Source organism: Oncorhynchus clarkii, chromosome 21, assembly GCF_045791955.1.
Source record: "Oncorhynchus clarkii lewisi isolate Uvic-CL-2024 chromosome 21, UVic_Ocla_1.0, whole genome shotgun sequence".
NCBI lineage: Eukaryota > Metazoa > Chordata > Actinopteri > Salmoniformes > Salmonidae > Oncorhynchus > Oncorhynchus clarkii.
Window position 1 is genome coordinate 44425829 of NC_092167.1, and position 23256 is coordinate 44449084.

The 23256-nt window shown below is 45.8% G+C and overlaps 2 protein-coding genes across 5 annotated transcripts in view; both read right to left on the bottom strand.

Annotated features, from left to right (window-relative positions):
* Positions 1–358: 358 nt before the first annotated feature.
* Positions 359–3179, bottom strand: LOC139379480 (C-C motif chemokine 3-like). Of its 3 annotated transcripts, none has more exons than XR_011628389.1 (4): positions 3043–3179; positions 1989–2100; positions 942–1903; positions 359–505 (listed from the first exon to the last, which is right to left on the bottom strand). XR_011628389.1 is itself a non-coding variant. In XM_071122297.1 (3 exons), the coding sequence occupies exons 1-3, from the start codon at positions 3110–3112 to the stop codon at positions 1810–1812; spliced, it is 276 nt and encodes a 91-aa protein (XP_070978398.1). In that variant the 5' UTR covers positions 3113–3179; the 3' UTR covers positions 361–1809. The 3 variants fall into 3 exon arrangements, 1 of the variants encoding a protein (XP_070978398.1); XR_011628388.1 differs by having other exon boundaries at positions 564–1903; XM_071122297.1 differs by having other exon boundaries at positions 361–1903.
* A 378-nt stretch (positions 3180–3557) lies between these two features.
* The window catches only part of LOC139379090 (TBC1 domain family member 14-like), a 63453-nt gene continuing 43754 nt past the window's right edge, over positions 3558–23256 (bottom strand). Inside the window, exons 6-14 of one of the 2 annotated variants that reach the window (XM_071121889.1) lie at positions 21961–22043; positions 21096–21320; positions 20445–20516; positions 20122–20216; positions 13244–13315; positions 10651–10779; positions 8134–8243; positions 7135–7393; positions 3558–6963 (exon numbers count right to left, since the gene is read on the bottom strand). In XM_071121889.1, coding sequence (XP_070977990.1) covers positions 6907–6963; positions 7135–7393; positions 8134–8243; positions 10651–10779; positions 13244–13315; positions 20122–20216; positions 20445–20516; positions 21096–21320; positions 21961–22043 — 1102 coding nt within the window. In that variant the 3' untranslated portion in view covers positions 3558–6906. The remainder of the gene's footprint in view (positions 6964–7134; positions 7394–8133; positions 8244–10650; positions 10780–13243; positions 13316–20121; positions 20217–20444; positions 20517–21095; positions 21321–21960; positions 22044–23256) is intronic. The other variant, XM_071121890.1, reaches the window with a different exon arrangement.

A 23256-nucleotide genomic window follows, 5' to 3' on the forward strand; every position in this document is an offset into this window, starting at 1 on the left:
CTGTCTAAATACTTGTCCTTGGTGTGTATTGCAAAGTGTCTGATGACATCCTGTTTGTGTGTGTGTGTGTACATACTTATCCTTGGTGTGTATTGCAAAGTGTCTCATGACATCCTTCGTATACACACTGCTGTAGTCACGCTCCTCACACTTCATGATCGAAGGGTCCAGCTAAAAAGCCTACTGTGGGTTTGTCTTTATATGTGTGGTAGGACCTAACCAAACACGGCGGGACTTCGCAGATACTTCAGATGACATACTAATGGTGGATATAAACAAGAGAAAGAGAACTAACACAACTTAGCCGCCTGTGTCCGTACAAATTGAACATAGCAGACTGTATAAAAAAACACGCCTGTAAAAGTGGTATTATTTTATTGTTCCAGACAAAAGACAGCCAGTACATACCGTATTATTTATGCATGATAAATGTTTGTGATAGAAGAAAATGACAGCTTCTAACCAAGGGATGAAGTATAGATAAGAGATCAGGAAGGCTTCTGCCCTACAGCAAACACAAAGGGAGAAGTATAGATAAGAGATCAGGAAGGCTTCAGCCCTACAGCACAACACAAAGGGAGAAGTATAGATAAGAGATCAGGAAGGCTTCAGCCCTACAGCACAACACAAAGGGAGAAGTATAGATAAGAGATCAGGAAGGCTTCTGCGCTACAGCAAACACAAAGGGAGAAGTATAGATAAGAGATCAGGAAGGCTTCTGCCCTACAGCACAACACAAAGGGAGAAGTATAGATAAGAGATCAGGAAGGCTTCTGCCCTACAGCAAACACAAAGGGAGAAGTATAGATAAGAGATCAGGAAGGCTTCTGCGCTACAGCACAACACAAAGGGAGAAGTATAGATAAGAGATCAGGAAGGCTTCTGCCCTACAGCACAACACAAAGGGAGAAGTATAGATAAGAGATCAGGAAGGCTTCAGCGCTATAGCAAACACAAAGGGAGAAGGGAAGATTGACAATGATGAATAAAAAATGTAAAAAGGCTTACCAAGAAAAAGTTCCAAAAGGACTCATTTGAGGCAGAAAACATTTGGAAAACTCAAAAAAAAAAAAAGAGGCAGAGATTCATTTATTATTTGCTCACTTTAATCTGTTGTTCAGGATGAGTACAGGTGACTGACGTCAAGCTGACCTCTTACTCAGGGACCTGACCATTGCACTTAACTATTACCTATTTATAGCCTAGTCACCTATTGAGAGACAACAGTGTAAAAAAAATAACATGATTCAAGGTTTGGGTTTTTCTAAATGTAGTTGCCTTGATTTTTGGGGTCTCTTGTGCCACTCTTTCCACCGACACTCAAATACCCCCAAGGTAGATCATTGATTTTTATATGACCGATTGGTCAACAACAAGACACCATATTCATTTTATTATTACTATTATTACTTAGTGCCACTATTTTCCCATTGACCTGATTTTTATTTTCATGGTATGCTATAAATAGGAGTTAAGTGAAATTGTCAGGTAACTCTGAGGAAAACGTCAGTCACCTGTACTCATCCAAGTAAGAAATTCCTCTCTGCCTTTTTTTGTGAAGTGCTCCAACTCCTTTCTGACTCAAATGAGTCCTTTTTATCAGTAAACCCTTTGGTTGAGTGATAAAATGCATTTCATGTTCATAACATGATCATTATATCTGATACACGTGTTACACATTTACTAAATTATCACCATGATTGCTGGCATATCAATTGACACTTTGCCATTATTTTACGCAGAGCTGAAAAGGAAGTAGGAGCAGGAGTTGACTGTTTAGACTTTAGCCTTCTTCCTGGGAAGTGGTTCCTAGAATTTACTCTCGTCGATGGACTTCATGATCTTCTCAACCGTAGGGTCTTCTGGATTGGCACAGAAGTGGAAGTTCTTTTTTGTGAACAAGCTGGAAGAGAGCAGACAATATCCGAGTAAACATCCCTGTGTGTGTGTGTGTGTGTGAGTGAGTGTGCATTTAATACTATACTTACATGACTCCCCTCTTAGAGCAGTCAGATCTTGTCATTTCATATTCCCTGATGAGTTGTCTGGGGATTTTTCTGTTGTAATACTTGAAACAGCATTCTTCAGGAAGATTTGCATCTGTATAAAGAGACAATCTGTAATTGTTCTATCATTTTTCTGACACACTATAGACCACAGGAGGTTGGTGGCACCTTAACTAGGGAGGACGGACTCGTGGTAATGGCTGGAGCGGAATCAGGGGAATGGCATCTAATACAGTACATCAAACACATGGTTTCCATGGTTTCCAGGTGTTTGATGCCATGCCATCTGCTCCGTTCCAGTCTTTGTTATGAGCCGTCCTTCCCTCAGCAGACGGGTTAGCTGACGTCGTCAGGAGAACAATGCCCGCTCTTCAAAGGGGCCAAAGGCTGTGTGTTAGGATTCTGGTGGTCAGATGGCAACAAGCAGCCATGTGGGGTTTCGTAAGTGGCTTGTTTCAGTCAATCTTAATATATTGTTCTTGACTGATGTCACGTCTTTGCCACAAATGGCAAAAACCATCTAGCTAGCTAGCTAACCAATAAGTGTACCAATGCATTTAAAAAAAATACATTGTTTCACTTGATTTAATAAACATTGGAGACTAAATATAATTTACATGTCAACAACCTAAGCGAACCCCAGCTGTTTTACCCCATTGTTGTGCACATGTCGGTTGTGTTGCTAAACAACCAACCTGTCTATAAGTCAGAAATTAAACATGGAACCTTTCATTTGAGGTCACAATGCAACAATTCAGAGTAGGAGTGCTGATCTAGGAGCAGTTTTGCTTTTTAGATCACAATGAATAAGATTGCATAAACAAGGGGGGGAACTGATCCTAGATCAGCACACTTAAGTACAGCCCCATATCTCTTCCATACATCCTTAACCCTAATTACTCCTGTAAGTCCCTCTGGATAAGAGCGTCTGCCAAATGACTCAAACGTAAATACGTAACACTCAATATTAAGACAATTTTCTGAAGAGAAGGATCGATAGTAGTTAAGAATTGATTCCGAAGCAGGGATAACTTACTGTTGGCCAACGCGCCGGACCACAGGGCTGCTCCCAGGACGCACAGCAGAAGGATCAGAGCAGACCGCATGATTGGTTGATGATGAGCAGAGGATGACCAACAGTGTTAACACCTCTGCAACTGTAAAGGGTTCTAAACTCAGGACAGAGTGTATAGTCCTTTATGATCAGAGGAGGGGAGGGAGGTGTGTGGTTTCGGTGGGGAGAGGGGGGGGGGGGAGAGCAGAGTGTGTAGGTGACAAAAGTTTCCACTTCATCTCAAAAGTAGAGAAGAATAAAAAACCTGAGCAATAGCGGGGTGTTCACAGGAAATGCACGTGGGGTTAGCCCACCACAGCTTGCACAGGTCTTTGTAGCACGCAGTAACTAAAAACTAAGCAACAGTGTGAAACATAAATGTCTGACGTTATTGAACCCCTACTCCCTCTTCTTGGAAATTATTTCCTGGAAAATTATTTGTTCTGCAACTATGGAAAAACAATTGAGAAGTTGAACAGATAAAGATGCGCTCACACTGTTCATCAGGTTGTACATGTACACATCTTTATTTAATAAAACAGTAGCTACACACAGAGTACACAAAACATTAAGAACACCTGCTCCTTCCATGACAGACTGACCAGGTGAAAGATATGATCCCTTATTGATGTCTCTTGTTAAATATACTTCCATCAGTGTAGATGAAGGGGAGGAGACGGGTTAAAGAAGGATTTCTAAGCCTTGAGACATGTATTGTGTATGTGTGCCATTCAGAGGGTGAATGGGCAAGACACAATATTTAAGTGCCCTTGAAGGGGTATGGTAGTAAGTGCCCTTGAAGGGGTATGGTAGTAAGTGCCAGGCACACCACTTTGTGTCAAGAACTGCAAAACTGCTGGGTTTATCACGCTCAACAGTGTGTATCAAGAATGTTCCACCACCCAAAGGACATCCAGACAACTTGAAAATACTGTGGGAAGCATTGTAGTCAACATGAGCCAGCATCACGCTTTCGACACCCATAATGAAATTGTGGCTGTTCTGAGGTCAAAAGGGGTGCAATTCAATTTTTTAGGATGGTGTTCCTAATGTTTGGTATACTCAGTGTACACTTCAAGTGAGACCCATTTCCAGTTTCGACCCTGATGCCCTCCCACCCATGTCCCACTCCAGTTCTCTACAACCAAAAAGAGTTACTTGGAAATGTCACAGAGAGACAAATCAAACTGACAATACAAAACAAAGCCTAAAAGAAAAATCAGGTAACGTGGAAAGAGTACATATCATATGGTCTTCATTATTACATTTAACGGTGAGGTGAAAATGGATCTACAACAGGAGACCAATGACATACAGTAATTTATACTTCCCAGGGCGCACTTCTGTGATTAAAGGGGTGAGTCTACTTCCTGTAGTTCTTACTGATTGATTATTGTGACTGGGTAAGTCCATGTCGGACACACATTCCTCAACCCTGTAACATTCACACAGTCACTAACAGGGGATGTCTTTTTGTTCTTAAGAAATGTCACTTCAAATCACACAAGGTCCTCAATCAGACGTGAGGGACACCAATATAGTGAGAGAATGTACTCAACAAGCCAAAAAAACCACACAAAAAAAACTGGTGTGAAACTGCAGATGGTGATAAACAAAAAGAAGGTGATTGTGCAGAATGCAGTACTGTGGTATTCACCACATAGGCAGAGCAGGGGGAAGGAGTGCATCGGTCTTCATAGCGTGATCAGAATGACTACGTGCACAGGGGGGTGAGGAGGTGAAAAGACAAGGGGTATTGTCTGACATCCTGTTGCTACGGCTTCCTGAATATTGCACACTTCTCAGCGTGCACTTCGATGTGTGCCAAACAGCCAGAGGGGTTACTAAATGCTTGGGGGCTCTGGAGTATGAAGGGTTTAGTACGGTATCTGCATTTGAAACGAGCATCACATTCAGAACCATCTACTGAGGAGGTCTCTTTTTGGTAGGTGATGGTGGCCGGCAGACATGAAAGAAGTAGTAGAATCTGTGAACTGAACACCAAACCAAAGCCTCTTTCTGAACGACACTCTCCCATTGGGCTCACACATCTAAACCAAGGCTGGTGTGTTCAGAAACATGAAAACCAGAGCAAATATGACTCAGGTCCTTTATCTACATTAATAAAAGCATTATGGGAGAAAAGAGTAACACCTCTGAGCTACACTCTGCTCATCACCATGAAGTATGACAGCTTCTGATTGGGTTACAGCACTTACTGAGTGAGCACATCCAATAGGGAAAGGGCATTCTGAGGACAACAGGGATACCAGCAATGCCTCATTATTGATAGAAGGGACAATAAAATCATCAACAATCTGTTTTCCTTTCTGGAGTCTTCTAAGCAGCTTCTCAATCAAACGGGTACAAATGGTTTGGGGGAGGGGGGGGGTGACTGAAGTGGATAATATCAAATGAGACGATACCAGTGAGGTTTGTTGTGTTAGCCTAACTTTTTTTCTTCATTATAACATAACAACAAATCAAGAGATTGTCTCCATGTTAAGAGATGACACTTAAATGAGAAACAAAGACAACAGAAATTCATTACCATGAAAAATGAAATGTGCAGAAAACAGGAAAAAGGAGGCAGGTGATATACTGTAGTATATTGATCCTCCTAATCTACCTTTGCGGTTCCATTTTAACCACCTTTGGGGATGTAGAAGACATTAAATATCACTTCATTCCTTTTTTTCAGGCAGCTTATTTCCTCTTTGAAGAGGGTTTGTAAAACATTTATTTTAAAAAGTGAACCTTTAACGGCACAACACGCAAAAAATACATCTGCTGTATTTCAGTTGAATCTTCATAAGAATACACATTTATTGACTACTTTTAAGTCAATGAACCATTCTCCCCAAATCAACAAACGCCCACGTCTTCTCCCTGGGAGCCTTTCCTTCATTGGATGGTACAGAAACAAATTACAAACAAAGGGAACCAACTAAGATACGGCAAACTAATTAGAAGCACACGGAAACCACATCAGTCCAAACAAAACAAAAAAGGCTCATGATAAAAATCGCAGCTGACTTGCAGGAATGACCAACGACAACAGAGGCTTGGAGTAGAGGTAGAAGAGAGAGAGAGAGAGAGAGAGAGGTAGAAGAGAGAGAGAGAGAGAGAGAGAGAGAGAGAGAGAGAGAGAGAGAGGGGTAGAAGAGAGAGAGAGAGGTAGAAGAGAGAGAGAGAGAGAGAGAGAGAGAGAGAGGAAGAGAGAGAGAGAGGTAGAAGAGAGAGAGAGAGAGAGAGGTAGAAGAGAGAGAGGTAGAAGAGAGAGAGAGAGAGGTAGAAGAGACAGAGAGGTAGAAGAGACAGAGAGAGAGGTAGAAGAGACAGAGAGAGAGGTAGAAGAGACAGAGAGAGGTAGAAGAGACAGAGAGAGAGGTAGAAGAGACAGAGAGGTAGAAGAGAGAGAGAGAAAATTGTGGGAAAGTTATGAAGAGAAAAAGAGGAGTGAGAAAGAGAGGAGGTCTAGTTGGGTAACTAGTATCCCTGCTATAGACATGTGGCAGAATACAGTACATTCGAGAGCATCTTTCTGCCTGGTTTAATTCTGGGACAGGGGGCACAGCATGTATAATAAGGCCTAGTCACCCCTCACCCCAGTCTGTTCCAGACCTCCAGGGTCTCTGCTCCATGACTCACATCTAGGGGGACCACAGTGGCTGGTTGTCCCCAGCCCAGAGTGCTCTGAGCCTGGGTTAGGCTCCATCCCAGGGAGGGCAGCTCCTTCACACAGCCTGACCTGGGCTAGGGTCCAGTGTTTCACAGGGTCAGGTAGAGTACTGTGTTAGAGAATGAGCTACAGTCTGTTGTTTTGCTCCTGGATGACCGTTGTACTCAGCGCTTTAGAACTGGACTGATCCACTCCTGCTCCTTCTGTAAGGCCTGAAGAACCTGAGGAGAAACAAGGGGCCATGGTATGAAACACAGCATGATCATCATTTGAGTTATATAGTTATACTGTACACAAAGGACCAGGCCAAGATTCTAGTAGTTCCATCACTTGAGCCTTGAGACTTTGGGGGGGGGGGGGGGCAGTTACATCCAAACAGTCTGTCATCTCACCTGTGCCCATTTCCTGTTCTTGCTGGTCATGTGGACAGCGTGGATGTGCGAGAACAGCTGGTCGGGGGGGATGTGGTCGGGTAAGCGGGTGAGGAACTGGGCGTTGTGGATGAAGTCCATGCGGGTCAACACGTCCTCGTACAGGCGCAGGATTCCCAGGGCCACCCGGAACAGGAACTCATCTCCGTCACGACAGAACACATCCCACACCCGACATGCCAGGTCCAATGGCAGTGACTTACTGTACAGGGTGAAGATCCTACAGGAATATGAGTGAGTGAGAGAGAGAGAGTGAGTGAGTGAGTGAGTGAGTGAGTGAGAGTGAGGAGACACACAAAAAAAAAATCTTCATTTGTATACAACTTTCCATACTGAAACATTGAGGTACAAAGGATCCAAATGTTTGGGAGATGACAGACGCCTGGTGTTATTTTCACACATTCATGGACGTGCGTAGTCCACGGAGACAAACACACAGAGCATACACAGATAAGCACAGAGTTATATGCAAAACACTTAACAACGAGCCATAGAGTCTGGTCTGAGAAACAGACTAAATCAGCACATTTCCAAAGTAACTGAAACTGTCTCCTGGGAAACTTTAGTTTGTATACGAGGTCACTAGATTATGATATTTCTGATGTGCAGGGCTGCTATCTTGACTTCCACCTCCCCTCATCTCTCCATCCGTGTATAAATAACTGATGTGTGAAAACAGGGCGCTCTTCACTGCGCTGTGGTGAGAGTAGGGGGGGTCGAGGTGACCATCTATACAACCCACTTACACATCCTGTCTTCTCAGTAACACGGCAACAATCTAAAGAGCACAAATACAACAGGAAGAAAAGCACCTACAAAGTGTCAATATTGTAATCATATTGTTTTTCACGTTCGTAATTGGTACCAGATCTTTGATTTCATTCAGTCTATACCCATTAGTTACCTGAGAAAAACAATTGAGAGAGGGAGAGAAAGAGGGAGAAAGAGAGGGAGGCTCACCAGTCGATTAAATAAATATCGGGGGTCAATTTGTTTTCCTTGAAATGTGCAAACAGCTTCGGGAGGTTTTCATCAAAGAACACTTCAAAAGCAGCAAAGTAGGTCAACATCTGAGGAGAGAAGAAACAACGGAGTCAGATATATAGACCACTATCAGCCAGATATATAGACCACATCGCCCTGACACCACTATCAGTCAGATATATAGACCACATCGCCCTGACACCACTATCATCAGATATATAGACCACTATCAGCCAGATATATAGACCACATCGCCCTGACACCACTATCAGCCAGATATATAGACCACTATCAGTCAGATATATAGACCACATCGCCCTGACACCACTATCATCAGATATATTGACCACTATCAGCCAGATATATAGACCACTATCAGCCAGATATATAGACCACATCGCCCTGACACCACTATCAGTCAGATATATAGACCACATCGCCCTGACACCACTATCAGCCAGATATATAGACCACTATCAGCCAGATATATAGACCACATCGCCCTGACACCACTATCAGCCAGATATATAGACCACTATCAGTCAGATATATAGACCACATCGCCCTGACACCACTATCAGCCAGATATATAGACCACTATCAGCCAGATATATAGACCACATCGCCCTGACACCACTATCAGCCAGATATATAGACCACTATCAGCCAGATATATAGACCACACCGCCCTGACACCAGTATCAGTCAGATATATAGACCACTATCAGCCAGATATATAGACCACACCGCCCTGACACCACTATCAGCCAGATATATAGACCACTATCACCCTGACACCACTATCAGCCAGATATATAGACCACATCGCCCTGACACCACTATCATCAGATATATAGACCACTATCAGCCAGATATATAGACCACTATCAGCCAGATATATAGACCACATCGCCCTGACACCACTATCAGTCAGATATATAGACCACATCGCCCTGACACCACTATCAGCCAGATATATAGACCACTATCAGCCAGATATATAGACCACATCGCCCTGACACCACTATCAGCCAGATATATAGACCACTATCAGTCAGATATATAGACCACATCGCCCTGACACCACTATCAGCCAGATATATAGACCACATCGCCCTGACACCACTATCAGCCAGATATATAGACCACTATCAGCCAGATATATAGACCACACCGCCCTGACACCACTATCAGTCAGATATATAGACCACTATCAGCCAGATATATAGACCACACCGCCCTGACACCACTATCAGCCAGATATATAGACCACTATCACCCTGACACCACTATCAGCCAGATATATAGACCACTATCAGCCAGATATATAGACCACACCGCCCTGACACCACTATAAGCCAGATATATAGACCACATCACCCTGACACCACTATCAGCCAGATATATAGACCACATCACCCTGACACCACTATCATCCAGATATATAGACCACTATCAGCCAGATATATAGACCACATCGCCCTGACACCACTATCAGCCAGATATATAGACCACATCGCCCTGACACCACTATCAGCCAGATATATAGACCACATCGCCCTGACACCACTATCAGCCAGATATATAGACCACATCGCCCTGACACCACTATCAGCCAGATATATAGACCACTATCAGCCAGATATATAGACCACATCGCCCTGACACCACTATCAGCCAGATATATAGACCACATCACCCTGACACCACTATCAGCCAGATATATAGACCACTATCAGCCGGATATATAGACCACATCACCCTGACACCACTATCAGCCAGATATATAGACCACTATCAGCCAGATATAGACCACATCGCCCTGACACCACTATCAGCCAGATATATACACCACTATCAGCCAGATATATAGATAGACCACACCGCCCTGACACCACTATCAGCCAGATATATAGACCACATCGCCCTGACACCACTATCAGCCAGATATATAGACCACATCGCCCTGACACCACTATCAGCCAGATATATAGACCACATCGCCCTGACACCACTATCAGTCAGATATATAGACCACATCGCCCTGACACCACTATCAGCCAGATATATAGATCACATCGCCCTGACAACACTATCAGCCAGATATATAGACCACTATCAGCCAGATATATAGACCACTGTCAGCCAGATATATAGAACACATCGCCCTGACACCACTATCAGCCAGATATATAGACCACATCGCCCTGACACCACTATCAGCCAGATATATAAACCACATCGCCCTGACAATACTATCAGCCAGATATATAGACCACATCACTATGACACCACCAGTCAGATGTTGTAGCAACATAGTAACACATGGTTACAGTTGTGAACAGGGTGCTAAGTGCTATGAGTGCAGTGGTGTATAGTGCAAATCTCTGCTAACAGGTTGTGCAGGCTTTTATTCCAGCACAAACACAAAGAACTATCTGTCTGTCTGTGTCTGTGCGTGTGTGTGTGTGTGTCTGTCTGCACTGTACTCACAAGGCTGTGGTCCACTCTGAAGAAGGCCATCTGACAGGGCTTGTTCAGGAGGTTGGAGAAAGCTATGAAGGCGTCTGCAGTGTCCAGGTTGAGGATCAGCACCGCCGCGATGAATGACATACCCTGAACCTGAACACACCGGGACTGATGTTAACTATGAAAGTAGTGATGTTAACTGTTTCCTGCTACGGTACCCTGGCCGCGTTGACTCCTGCTACGGTACCCTGGCCGCGTTGACTCCTGCTGCGGTACCCTGGCCGCGTTGACTCCTGCTGCGGTACCCTGGCCGCGTTGACTCCTGCTACGGTACCCTGGCCGCGTTGACTCCTGCTACGGTACCCTGGCCGCGTTGACTCCTGCTACGGTACCCTGGCCGCGTTGACTCCTGCTACGGTACCCTGGCCGCGTTGACTCCTGCTACGGTACCCTAGCCGCGTTGACTCCTGCTACGGTACCCTAGCCGCGTTGACTCCTGCTACGGTACCCTAGCCGCGTTGACTCCTGCTACGGTACCCTAGCCGCGTTGACTCCTGCTACGGTACCCTAGCCGCGTTGACTCCTGCTACGGTACCCTAGCCGCGTTGACTCCTGCTACGGTACCCTAGCCGCGTTGACTCCTGCTACGGTACCCTAGCCGCGTTGACTCCTGCTACGGTACCCTAGCCGCGTTGACTCCTGCTACGGTACCCTAGCCGCGTTGACTCCTGCTACGGTACCCTAGCCGCGTTGACTCCTGCTACGGTACCCTATCCGCGTTGACTCCTGCTACGGTACCCTAGCCGCGTTGACTCCTGCTACGGTACCCTAGCCGCGTTGACTCCTGCTACGGTACCCTGGCCGCGTTGACTCCTACTACAGTACCCTAGCCATGTTGATCAACTGCATGTCAGTACTGTGAACACAGAGGGAGGAGAGAGAGTGAGTGAGGTTCATTATTAGTAGTGGGGTGGTGTTGGAGGGCATTTACTGGTTACCGGCTGGTGCTAAAAGGACGAGTACTAATGCGAAGGGAATTTTGTTTTCTATAAGAACACTTAAAAAGGTAGACTCCGCGAGATGATGTAGATGCAACGTAAACAGCAGCATTGGGTCAATTCCCATAACTACTAAGAGCGTTGAAGCACGAGGCTAAACTGTTTTGGTCGGGTAGCTACCACGTTGTAGCAGGGTGAAGCACGAGGCTAAACTGTTTTGGTCGGTAGCTACCACGTTGTAGCAGTGTGAAGCACGAGGCTAAACTGTTTTGGTCGGTAGCTACCACGTTGTAGCAGGGTGAAGCACACCTGTGTACGCGTTAGAATACTCTGTGACTGTTAGAGTGCAAAGTCATGCATCGCGCTCATCTCAATATCTGTGGTGCTTCCTGCTGCAACATCATTTCTCAGTCTACCTTTAACTTAAATTCTCCATATTTCAGTATTCCTTGGAGACAGTCATATTGACATAAGGTTAGTCCAGGAAGTGGAGACATTTCTCTATAAACACACTGTGGGCTGTTTCTCAGCATGGCTGTGGTGAGGTGGAGGTGTAAAAGCCACAGTATATCTCCAGCAGAGCACACTGACACCACATCCTGGAAACTCATTTCATCAGACTCAAAGATAATAATCAAACCAGCCATAGTGGATCTTAGTAATGCAGTAGTTCTACTGTGTTCAAGGTTCAGAGAGAATGATGACGAATGGAATCAAAAGAGAAAACTGGTTACGTCAGTGCTGCATTGGAATACATAGAAGTAAGCACACAAACACCCACAAACACCCACACACACCCACACACACCCACCCACACACACACACCAGCGAAAGTGCCAGGTGGGGTGGTCAAATGTATGAGTCATCCTGATGGAGTAATGGAAGCCTGCCTCCCGTCTCTCTATGGAGGCCTGCCGCTTGTCTCTCCCCCCTCCCCGGTGGCCTGCCGCCCAACTCTCCCTCTCTACGGAGGCCTGCCGCCCGTCTCTCTCCCCCTCCCCGGTGGCCTGCCGCCCGTCTCTCTCTCTATGGAGGCCTACCGCTCCCCGTCTCTCTATGGAGGCCTGCCTCTCCCCGTCTCTCTATGGAGGCCTGCCTCTCCCCGTCTCTCTATGGAGGCCTGCCGCTCGTGTCTCCCTCTCTATGGAGGCCTGCTGCTCGTCTCTCTCACACTACACATACTGGCTGTTTACATAGAGCAGTGTCCCAAATGGCATGCTATTCCCTAGATAGTGCACTACTTTGACCAGTACCCATATGGCTCTAGCTGAAAGTAGTGCACTGTCTAGGGAATAGGGCACCATTTGGAACTCACCCGTAGGCTAACGTAGGACTCCGAGCCAGTCCGTTTATAGCTTAAGGTCCAATGTGTTTCTATCACCTTCCACCATAGGACAGAGAGAAGCAAGGGTTTCTGATAAAACGGTCATCATTCGGCCTTAAGGACCCTTGTGCTTCCAAAGAAAAGCTCCAATATACATCACTATTCAGGGCCATTACCACTGATACACTATACAGATACACACGAAGGCCGACGAGGAATGCATCATCAAGTGTGTGAGCTTATGTTATGAAGTAGGAACGTACGTGTCTGTGTGTGTGTGTGTGCTATTACTTACGTAGCCCACGTCTGGCCTATAGCAGGTGTATGCTCCTAGAATGCTGTGCAGCACGTCGTAGTACGGACCTCCCTGTCGAAACACAGGTGATATTTTAACTATTACAACACATACATTTGAGTCATTTAGCAGACGTTCTTATCCAGAGCCACTTACAGTTGGTGCATCTTAAGACAGCTAGGTGAGACAACCACATATAAGTCATAAAAAGTACATGTTCCCTCTAAATAGCTATCAGCAAAGTCAGTGCAAGTAGGAAAAGACACGTGCATATATATACATACTGCTCAAAAAAATAAAGGGAACACTAAAATAACACATCCTAAATCTGAATGAATGAAATATTCTTATTAAATACTTTTTTCTTTACATAGTTGAATGTGCTGACAACAAAAGCACACAAAAATGATCAATGGAAATCAAATGTATCAACCCATGGAGGTCTGGATTTGGAGTCACACTCAAAATTAAAGTGTAAAACCACCCTACAGGCTGATCCAACTTTGATGCAATGTCCTTAAAACAAGTCAAAATGAGGCTCAGTAGTGTGTGTGGCCTCCACGTGCCTGTATGACCTCCCTACAACGCCTGGGCATGCTCCTGATGAGGGGGCGGATGGTCTCCTGAGGGATCTCCTCCCAGACCTGAACTAAAGCATCCGCCAACTCCTGGACAGTCTGTGGTGCAACGTGGCGTTGGTGGATGGAGCGAGACATGATGTCCCAGATGTGCTCAATTGGATTCAGGTCTGGGGAACGGGCGGGCCAGTCCATAGCATCAATGCCTTCCTCTTGCAGGAACTGCTGACACACTCCAGCCACATGAGGTCTAGCATTGTCTTGCATTAGGAGGAACCCAGGGCCAACCGCACCAGCATATGGTCTCACAAGGGGTCTGAGGATCTCATCTCGGTACCTAATGGCAGTCAGGCTACCTCTGGCGAGCACATGGAGGGCTGTGCGGCCCCCCAAAGAAATGCCACCCCACACCATGACTGACCCACCGCCAAACCGGTCATGCTGGAGGATGTTGCAGGCAGCAGAACATTCTCCACGGCGTCTTCAGACTCTGTCACGTCTGTCACATGCTCAGTGTGAACCTGCTTTCATCTGTGAAGAGCACAGGCAAGTGGCGAATTTGCCAATCTTGGTGTTCTCTGGCAAATGCCAAACGTCCTGCACGGTGTTGGGCTGTAAGCACAACCCCCACCTGTGGACGTCGGGCCCTCATACCACCTTCATGGAGTCTGTTTCTGACCGTTTGAGCAGACACATGCACATTTGTGGCCTGCTAGAGGTCATTTTGCAGGGCTCTGGCAGTGCTCCTCCTGCTCCTCCTTGCACAAAGGCGCAGGTAGCGGTCCTGCTGCTGGGTTGTTTCCCTCCTACGGCCTCCTCCACGTCTCCTGATGTACTGGCCTGTCTCCTGGTAGCGCCTCAATGCTCTGGACACTACGCTGACAGACAGAAAACCTTCTTGCCACAGCTCGCATTGATGTGCCATCCTGGATGAGCTGCACTACTTGAGCCACTTGTGTGGGTGTAGACTCCGTCTCATGCTACCACTAGAGTGAAAGCACCGCCAGCATTCAAAAGTGACCAAAACATCAGCCAGGAAGCATAGGAACTGAGAAGTGGTCTGTGGTCACCACCTGTAGAACCACTCCTTTATTGGGGGTGTCTTGCTAATTGCCTATAATTTCCACCTGTTGTCTATTCCATTTGCACAACAGCATGTGAAATTGTCAATCAGTGTTGCTTCCTAAGTGGACAGTTTGATTTCACAGAAGTGTGATTGACTTGGAGTTAGATTGTGTTGTTTAAGTGTTCCCTTTATTTTTTTTGAGCAGTGTATACACACACACACAAAATAAACATCCCTTTTTCAGGACCCTGTCTTTCAAAGATGCAGTTGAAGTCAGAAGTTTACATACACTTATGTTGGAGTCATTAAAATTTGTTTTTCAACCACTCCACAAATTTCTTGTTAACAAACTATAGATTTGGCCAGTTGGTTAGGACATCTACTTTGTGCATGATACAAGTAATTTTCCCAACAATTGTTTACAAACAGATTCTTTCACTGTATCACAATTCCAGTGGGTCAGAAATATACATACACTATGTTGACTGTGCCTTTAAACAGCTTGGAAAATTCCAGAAAATGATGTCATGGCTTTAGAAGCTTCTGATAGGATAATTGACATCATTTGAGTCAATTGGAGGTGTACCTGTGGATGTATTTCAAGGACTCCCTTCAAACTCAGTGCCTCTTTCCTTGACATCATGGGAAAATCAAAAGAAGTCAGCCAAGAACTCAGAAAAAAATTGTAGACCCCCACAAGCCTGGTTCATCCTTGGGAGCAATTTCCAAACGCCTGAAGGTACCACGTTCATCTGTACAAACAATAGTAAGCAAGTATAAACACCATGGGACCATGCAGCCGTCATAACGCTCAGGAAGGGGACACGTTCTGTCTTCTAGAGATGAATGTACTTTGGTGCGAAAAGTGCAAATAAATCCCAGAACAACAGCAAAGGAACTTGTGAAGATGCTGGAGGAAACAGGTACAAAACTACCTCCACAGTAAAATGCGTCTTATATGGACATAACCTGAACAGCTGATCATCCTCGCAGTGGCAGACCACGTGTAACAACACCTGCACGGGATCGGTACATCCGAACATCACACCTGCGGGACAGGTACAGGATGTCAACAACAACTGCCCAAGTTACACCAGGAACACACAATCCCTCCATCAGTGCTCAGACTGTCCGCAATAGGCTGAGAGAGGCTGGACTGAGGGCTTGTAGGTCTGTTGTAAGGCAGGTCCTCACCAGACATCACCAGCAACAACGTCGCCTATGGGCACAAACCCACCGTCGCAGGACCAGACAGGACTGGCAAAAAGTGCTCTTCACTGACGAGTCGAGAGTTTGTCTCACCAGGGGTGATAGTCGGAATTGCGTTTATCGTCGAAGGAATGAGCGTTACACTGAGGCATGTACTCTGGAGCCGATCGATTTGGAGGTGGAGGGTCCGTCATGATCTGAGGCGGTGTGTCACAGCATCATCGGACAGAGCTTGCAGGCAATCTCAACGCTGTGCGTTACAAGGTAGACATCCTCCTCCCTCATGTGGTACCCTTCTTGCAGACCCTCCAGCATGACAATGCCACCAGCCATTCTGCTCGTTCTGTGTGTGATTTCCTAAAAGATAAGAATGTCAGTGTTCTGCCATGGCCAGCAAAGAGCCCGGATCACAATCCCACTGAGCACGTCTGGGACCTGTTGGATCGGAGGGTGAGGGCTAGAACCATTCCCCCCAGAAATGTCCGGGGACTTGCAGGTGCCTTGGTGGAAGAGTGGGGTAACATCTCACAGCAAGAACTGGCAAATCTGGTGCAGTACATGAAGAGGAGATGCACTGCAGTACTTAATGCAGCTGGTGGCCACACCAGATACGGACTGTTACTTTTGATTTTGACGCCCCCCCCTTTTGTTCAGGGACCTTATTCCATTTGTTAGTCACATGTCTGTGGAACTTGTTCAGTTCTCTGTCTGTTGTTGAATCTGGTTTTGTTCATACAAATATTTACACATTAAGTTTGTTGAAAATAAATGCAGTTGACAGTGAGAGGACGTTTCTTTTTTTGCTGAGTTTACAGAGGCCCATTATCAGCAAACACCACTCCTGTGTTCCAATGGCACGTTGTGTTAGCTAATCCAAGTTTATAATTTTAAAGGGCTAATTGATCATTAGAAAACCCCAGAAACAAATAAATGGCCAGAAACAAATAATTTTCTTCTGAAACTCATCAGTCTACTCTTGTTCTGAGAGAGAACTTCACAGAACAGCGCAAACTGGCTTTAACCAGATTAGAAAGAGGAGTGGGAGGCCCTGGTGCACAACTGAGCAAGAGGACAAGTACATTAGTGTATAGTTTGAGAATCAGATGCCTCAAGTCTAGTGGTTAGAGCGTTGGTCTAGTAACCGGAAGTTCAAACCCCCGAGCTGTCAAGGTACAAATCTGTCGTTCTGCCCCTGAACAGGCAGTTAACCCACTGTTCTTAGGCCATCATTGAAAATAAGAATTTGTTCTTAACTGACTTGCCTAGTTAAATAAAGGTAAAATAAAAAAATAAAAAGTCCTCAACTGGCAGCTTCATTAAATAGTACCCGCAAAACACCAGTCTCAATGTTAACAGTGAAGAGGCGACTCCGGGATGCTGGCCTTCCGCTTGAATTCTAAATAAAATCAGACAGTGTCCCCAGAAAAGCACCCCCACACCATAACACCGTCTACTCCATGCTTCACGGTTGAAACCACACATGCAGAGATCATCCGTTCAACTACTCTGTGTCGAACAAAGACATGGCAGTTGGAACCAAAAAATATCCAATTTGAACCCATCCGACCAACGGGCATATTTATACTGGTCTAATGTCCATTGCTCGTGTTTCTTGGCCCAAGCAAGTCATTTCTTATTATTGGTGTCCTTTAGTAGTGGTTTCTTTGCAGCAATTCAACCATGGAGGCCTGATTTACTCAGTCTCCTCTGAACAGTTGATGTTGAGATGTGTCTGTTACTTGAACTCTGAAGAATTTATTTGGTCTGTAATTTCTGAGGCTGGTAACTCTAATGAACTCATCCTCTGCAGCAGAGGTAACTCTGGGTCTTCCTTTCCTGTGGCTGTCCTCATGAGAGCCAGTTTCATCATCACTTGATGTTTTTTTGTGACTGCATTTGAAGAAACTTCTAAAGTTGTTAATGTTCTGGATTGATTGACCTTAAAAGTAATGATGACTGTCGTTTCTCTTTGCTAATTTGAGCTGTTCTTGCCATAATGTGAACTTGGTCTTTTACCAAATAAGGCTATCTTCTGTATAACACACCTACCTTGTCACAACACAATTGATCGGCTCAAACAGATTAAGAAGGAAATAAATTCCATAAATTAACTTAACAAGGCACAGCTGTTAATTGAAATGCATTCCAGGTGACTACCTCATGAAGCTGGTTGAGAGAATGTCAAGAGTGTGCAAAGCTGTCAAGGCAAAGGGTGGCTACTTTGAAGAATCTCAAATATAAAATGTTTAGATTTTTGTAATACTTTTTTGGTTACTACATTATTCCATATGTGTTATTTCATAGTTTTGATGTCTTCACTACACTATACAAAGTAGAAAATAGTAAAAAATAAAGAAAAACCTTTGAATGAGTAGGTGTGTTCAAACTTTTGACTGGTACTTTTTTTGAGATACCGGAGGTGGCAGAACGAAGTACTCTGGTTGGGATGTAGGGTTTGAGCCTGAAGGTGAGGAGGGGAAGTTCCCCTACATTGACTGTTGCAACACAACAACAATCTCACCAACACACCGAGAAAGGGAGCGGCAGGTAGCCTAGTGGTTAGAGCGTTGGACTGTTCCTAGGCCGTCATTGAAAATAAGAATTTGTTCTTTAACTGACTTGCCTGGTTAAATAAAGGTACAATAAAATAAATAAATAAAAAAATAGGTGAAGTTCACATAACCACTTACGAGGGGAGGGTATACTGACCAAAAATATAAAACGCAACAATTTCAACAATTTTACTGAATTACAGTTCCTAAAAGGAAATCAGTCAATTGAAATAAATTCATTTGGCCCTTATCTTAATACACTGCATATAGATTGTTTATTCCATGTGTAACTCAGTGTTGTTTTTTGTCGCACTGCTTTGCTTTATCTTGGTCAGGTCGCAGTTGTAAATGAGATCTTGTTCTCAACTAGCCTACCTGGTTAAATAAAGGTGTTCTCAACTAGCCTACCTGGTTAAATAAAGGTGTTCTCAACTAGCCTACCTGGTTAAATAAAGGTGTTCTCAACTAGCCTACCTGGTTAAATAAAGGTGTTCTCAACTAGCCTACCTGGTTAAATAAAGGTGTTCTCAACTAGCCTACCTGGTTAAATAAAGGTGAAATAAAAAATATGTTTAAAAAAATCTTTGGATTTCACATGATTGGTGCAGCCATGGGTGGGCCTGGGAGGGCATAGGCCCACCAACTTGGGAGGCAGGCCCAGCCAATCAGAACAAGTTTTTCCCCTAGAAAAGGACTTTTTATTACAGACAGAAATACTCCTCAGTTTCGTCAGCTGTCCGGATGGCTGGGCTCAGACGATCCCGCAGGTGAAGAATCCGGATGTGGTGTCCTTGGCTAGCATGGTTACACGTGGTCTGCGGTTGTGAGGCCGTTAGACGTACTGCCAAATTCTCTAAAACGACATTAACGGCTTATGGTAGAGAAATGAACATAAAATGTTCTGGCAACAGTTCTGGTGGACATCCCTGCAGTCAGCATGCCAATGGAATGCCCCCTCAAAAATTGAGACATCTGTGGCATTGTGTTGTGACAAAACTGCACATTTTAGAGTTGCCTTTTATTGTCCCCGGCACAAGGTGCACCTGTGTAATGATCATGCTGTTTAATCAGCTTCTTGATATGCCACACCTGTCATGTGGATGGAGAAATGCTCACTAACAGGGATGTAAACAAATTTGTGCACAAAATTTGAAATAAATATTCCTGGGATCTTTGATTTGAGCTCATGAAACATGGGACCAACACTTTACATGTTGCGTTTATATATTTTTTGTTCAGTATAGAGATAGATTCATTTAGTCGACTAAATTAATAATGAAAACCATTTAGCAAATGCTTTTATAGCTATGCGTGCATACAGTTTATGTACAGGTGGTCCCGGGAATTGAACTCACTATCCTGGTGTTGCAAGCGCCATGCTCACCAACTGAGCTACAGAGGACCACAACTGAATTCAGAGTGGACACCGAGATCCTCGATGATGTCATAAATAGTTGTTGTCCTGCCACTGACCTGTTGGAAGATACAGAGATGAGGAAAGGTTCTGGAGATGTCCAGCTTGATCAGCTCCAGACTGGCCTCTCTGTCCGCCAGAGATGAACCTGCATCTACACACACACACATTAGAAACATTCAACATCACACACTTCCTTTAGCCAACTCTCATGTTTCCTAACCTTCTGTAGGATTTTTTTTGGTTGATTCAATGCGATTCAGATTTAAATTCTCAGCCCTTTGTGAGTGAGGTCAAACGTTTTCAATAGCACTTCAGAGAAAGAAGGGGATAAAGATGGAGAGACGAAGGGAGACGAAAGAGAAGAGAGTCTGTCCTCTACCTTCAGTCACTGGTTCTGTAGGCATAGACTTCCACTTGTCCCTGGCCCTGGCCAGACAGATGTTGTACAGCTCTGTGGAAGAATACATCACAACACTGATCACCATGTGCACACACACACACACACACACACACACACACACACACAGACACACACAGACACACAAAACCTGCCATTGAACACTCCGTTGCTACAATTAACATGGAAGTGAACCACAGCATTACTGTCATAGTCCCTCTAAAAGGGACTATTACGGTCATAGTCCCTCTATCTAAAAGCCTTCCACTGCAGCACATCAGGCCTGGACAGCCCTCAAGGTCTTCTCTCCAGTACCAACGAGCTATTCAGTGTCTCAGTGGTGCTGTGCTTATCTACCAGCCTTGTCCTAGACCCTGCTGCTCTCTAGTGAGAATAACTGAGGAGAGGCGGAGGTGTGTGTGAGATACATTATCCCATTTGGTTTGGATGTAACTGGCAAAATGGGCCACCAGGGGGGGGTGTTTTTTTGCTGAGTCATGCTGAAATTGAGACCTCTGGTATCTACAGTCCTCTTTTTCCACACACACACACACACATGCATGCATACACACAGGCAATATGGGGTGTGTATAATTCAGTAGCCTCAGACCTACAGTGAGGTGTGTGTCCTACCGTGAGTGATGTTGAGCTCGTTGCCCACCGCCAGGCTCCAGACCTTGCCCCTGACACTAGGGGGCACGCCCTGCCACCAGAGGTCCCTGACCCGCCGAGAGTTACACATGGTGCTCCAGTTGGGCAGAATCTCCTGGTTCCAGGTCTGGGCGGCGTTGCCAATGCTTTCTTCCACCTTACACCTGAGCTCCAGCTGCTTCCTCCTCTTCTGGGCCTCCTTGAGCTCTACGGAGGCAGGGAGGGGAGCGAGGCAGGGAGGGGAGCGAGGCAGGGAGGGGAGCGAGGCAGGGAGGGGAGCGAGGCAGGGAGGGGAGCGAGGCAGCGAGGGGAGCGAGGCAGCGAGGGGAGCGAGGCAGGGAGGGGAGCGAGGCAGGGAGGGGAGCGAGGCAGGGAGGGGAGCGAGGCAGGGAGGGGAGCGAGGCAGGGAGGGGAGCGAGGCAGAGAGAAGAGACCGTTAGATGACAATATCTATTACATTACAATGATATAGTGCCCTTCTAGGACCACTGATTTGCAGGGATGTCATGGCTGTGAAACAGTAGTCGGAACCAATACAGTCAGTTTTAATGACGGAACGAGGACAAGAGATGGCAGCGATTATAAAAGTATCCAAGGCTGCTTTTACACAGGCAGCCCAATTTGGATAATTTCTCTACTTTTTTTCCAATCACATCAGCTCTTTTGGCAAAAGATCAGAATTGGGCTGCCTGTGTAAACGTAGCCTAAAGAGCTGGAGAAGTGGAAAGGCGTTCATTTTGACTATAAGTGGTTATGACAGATAGGAGAACTTCTCGAGCCCTGGGAGAGGAAATGTCCCTATGAAAGAGGTATGATCCAGATGAATGAATAAATCATGAACAGTCACCTCTCTTCTTGGCCTGGGCCACCATCTCCTCATACTGTTGTCTGTGTTTCTGGGCCTCCTCCGCAGGCTTGGCTGGCAGATTACTGCAACACACACACATTGTAGTGAATGACTGTGTGCGTGCGTGGTTTGAACTTGGTGCCTTACATTATTCATGGTGGTTGAGCTGCTGGTGTATTGGTGGAGAAGGCAGGCAATGGAAAGAATGAGTGAGGGAGGGATGGAGAGGGGGATGGGGGGTGGAGAGAGACCTTGAGTGACCTTGGCCTGGTCTCAGATGATTGCTTTACTAAGCCAACCCTCCTGTTGATCTGACACACCCTAACCCACACCGTACACTCTGCGTTGTGTTGTGCTTAAGAACAGCCCTTAGCCGTGGTATATTGGCCATATACCACATCTCCTCAGGCCTTATTACTTAAATATACTCATTGTATATTTGCTCTATGTGTGAAAGAGAAAAAGAAAGAGCCCCAGCCAAGTCATCCAGCAGGGATAAGAGCTGGGCAGCCCTGTATAGAGAACAGGGATAAGAGCTGGGCAGCCCTGTATAGAGAACAGGGATAAGAGCTGGGCAGCCCTGTATAGAGAACAGGGATAAGAGCTGGGCAGCCCTGTATAGAGAACAGGGATAAGAGCTGGGCAGCCCTGTATAGAGAACAGGGATAAGAGCTGGGCAGCCCTGTATAGAGAACAGGGATAAGAGCTGGGCAGCCCTGTATAGAGAACAGGGATAAGAGCTGGGCAGCCCTGTATAGAGAACAGGGATAAGAGCTGGGCAGCCCTGTATAGAGAACAGGGATAAGAGCTGGGCAGCCCTGTATAGAGAACAGGGATAAGAGCTGGGCAGCCCTGTAGAGAGAACAGGGATAAGAGCTGGGCAGCCCTGTATAGAGAACAGGGATAAGAGCTGGGCAGCCCTGTAGAGAGCAGGGATAAGAGCTGGGCAGCCCTGTAGAGAGCAGGGATAAGAGCTGGGCAGCCATGTAGAGAGGAGGGATAAGAGCTGGGCAGCCCTGTATAGAGAACAGGGATAAGAGCTGGGCAGCCCTGTATAGAGAACAGGGATAAGAGCTGGGCAGCCCTGTAGAGAGCAGGGATAAGAGCTGGGCAGCCCTGTAGAGAGCAGGGATAAGAGCTGGGCAGCCCTGTAGAGAGCAGGGATAAGAGCTGGGCAGCCCTGTAGAGAGCAGGGATAAGAGCTGGGCAGCCCTGTAGAGAGCAGGGATAAGAGCTGGGCAGCCCTGTAGAGAGCAGGGATAAGAGCTGGGCAGCCCTGTAGAGAGCAGGGATAAG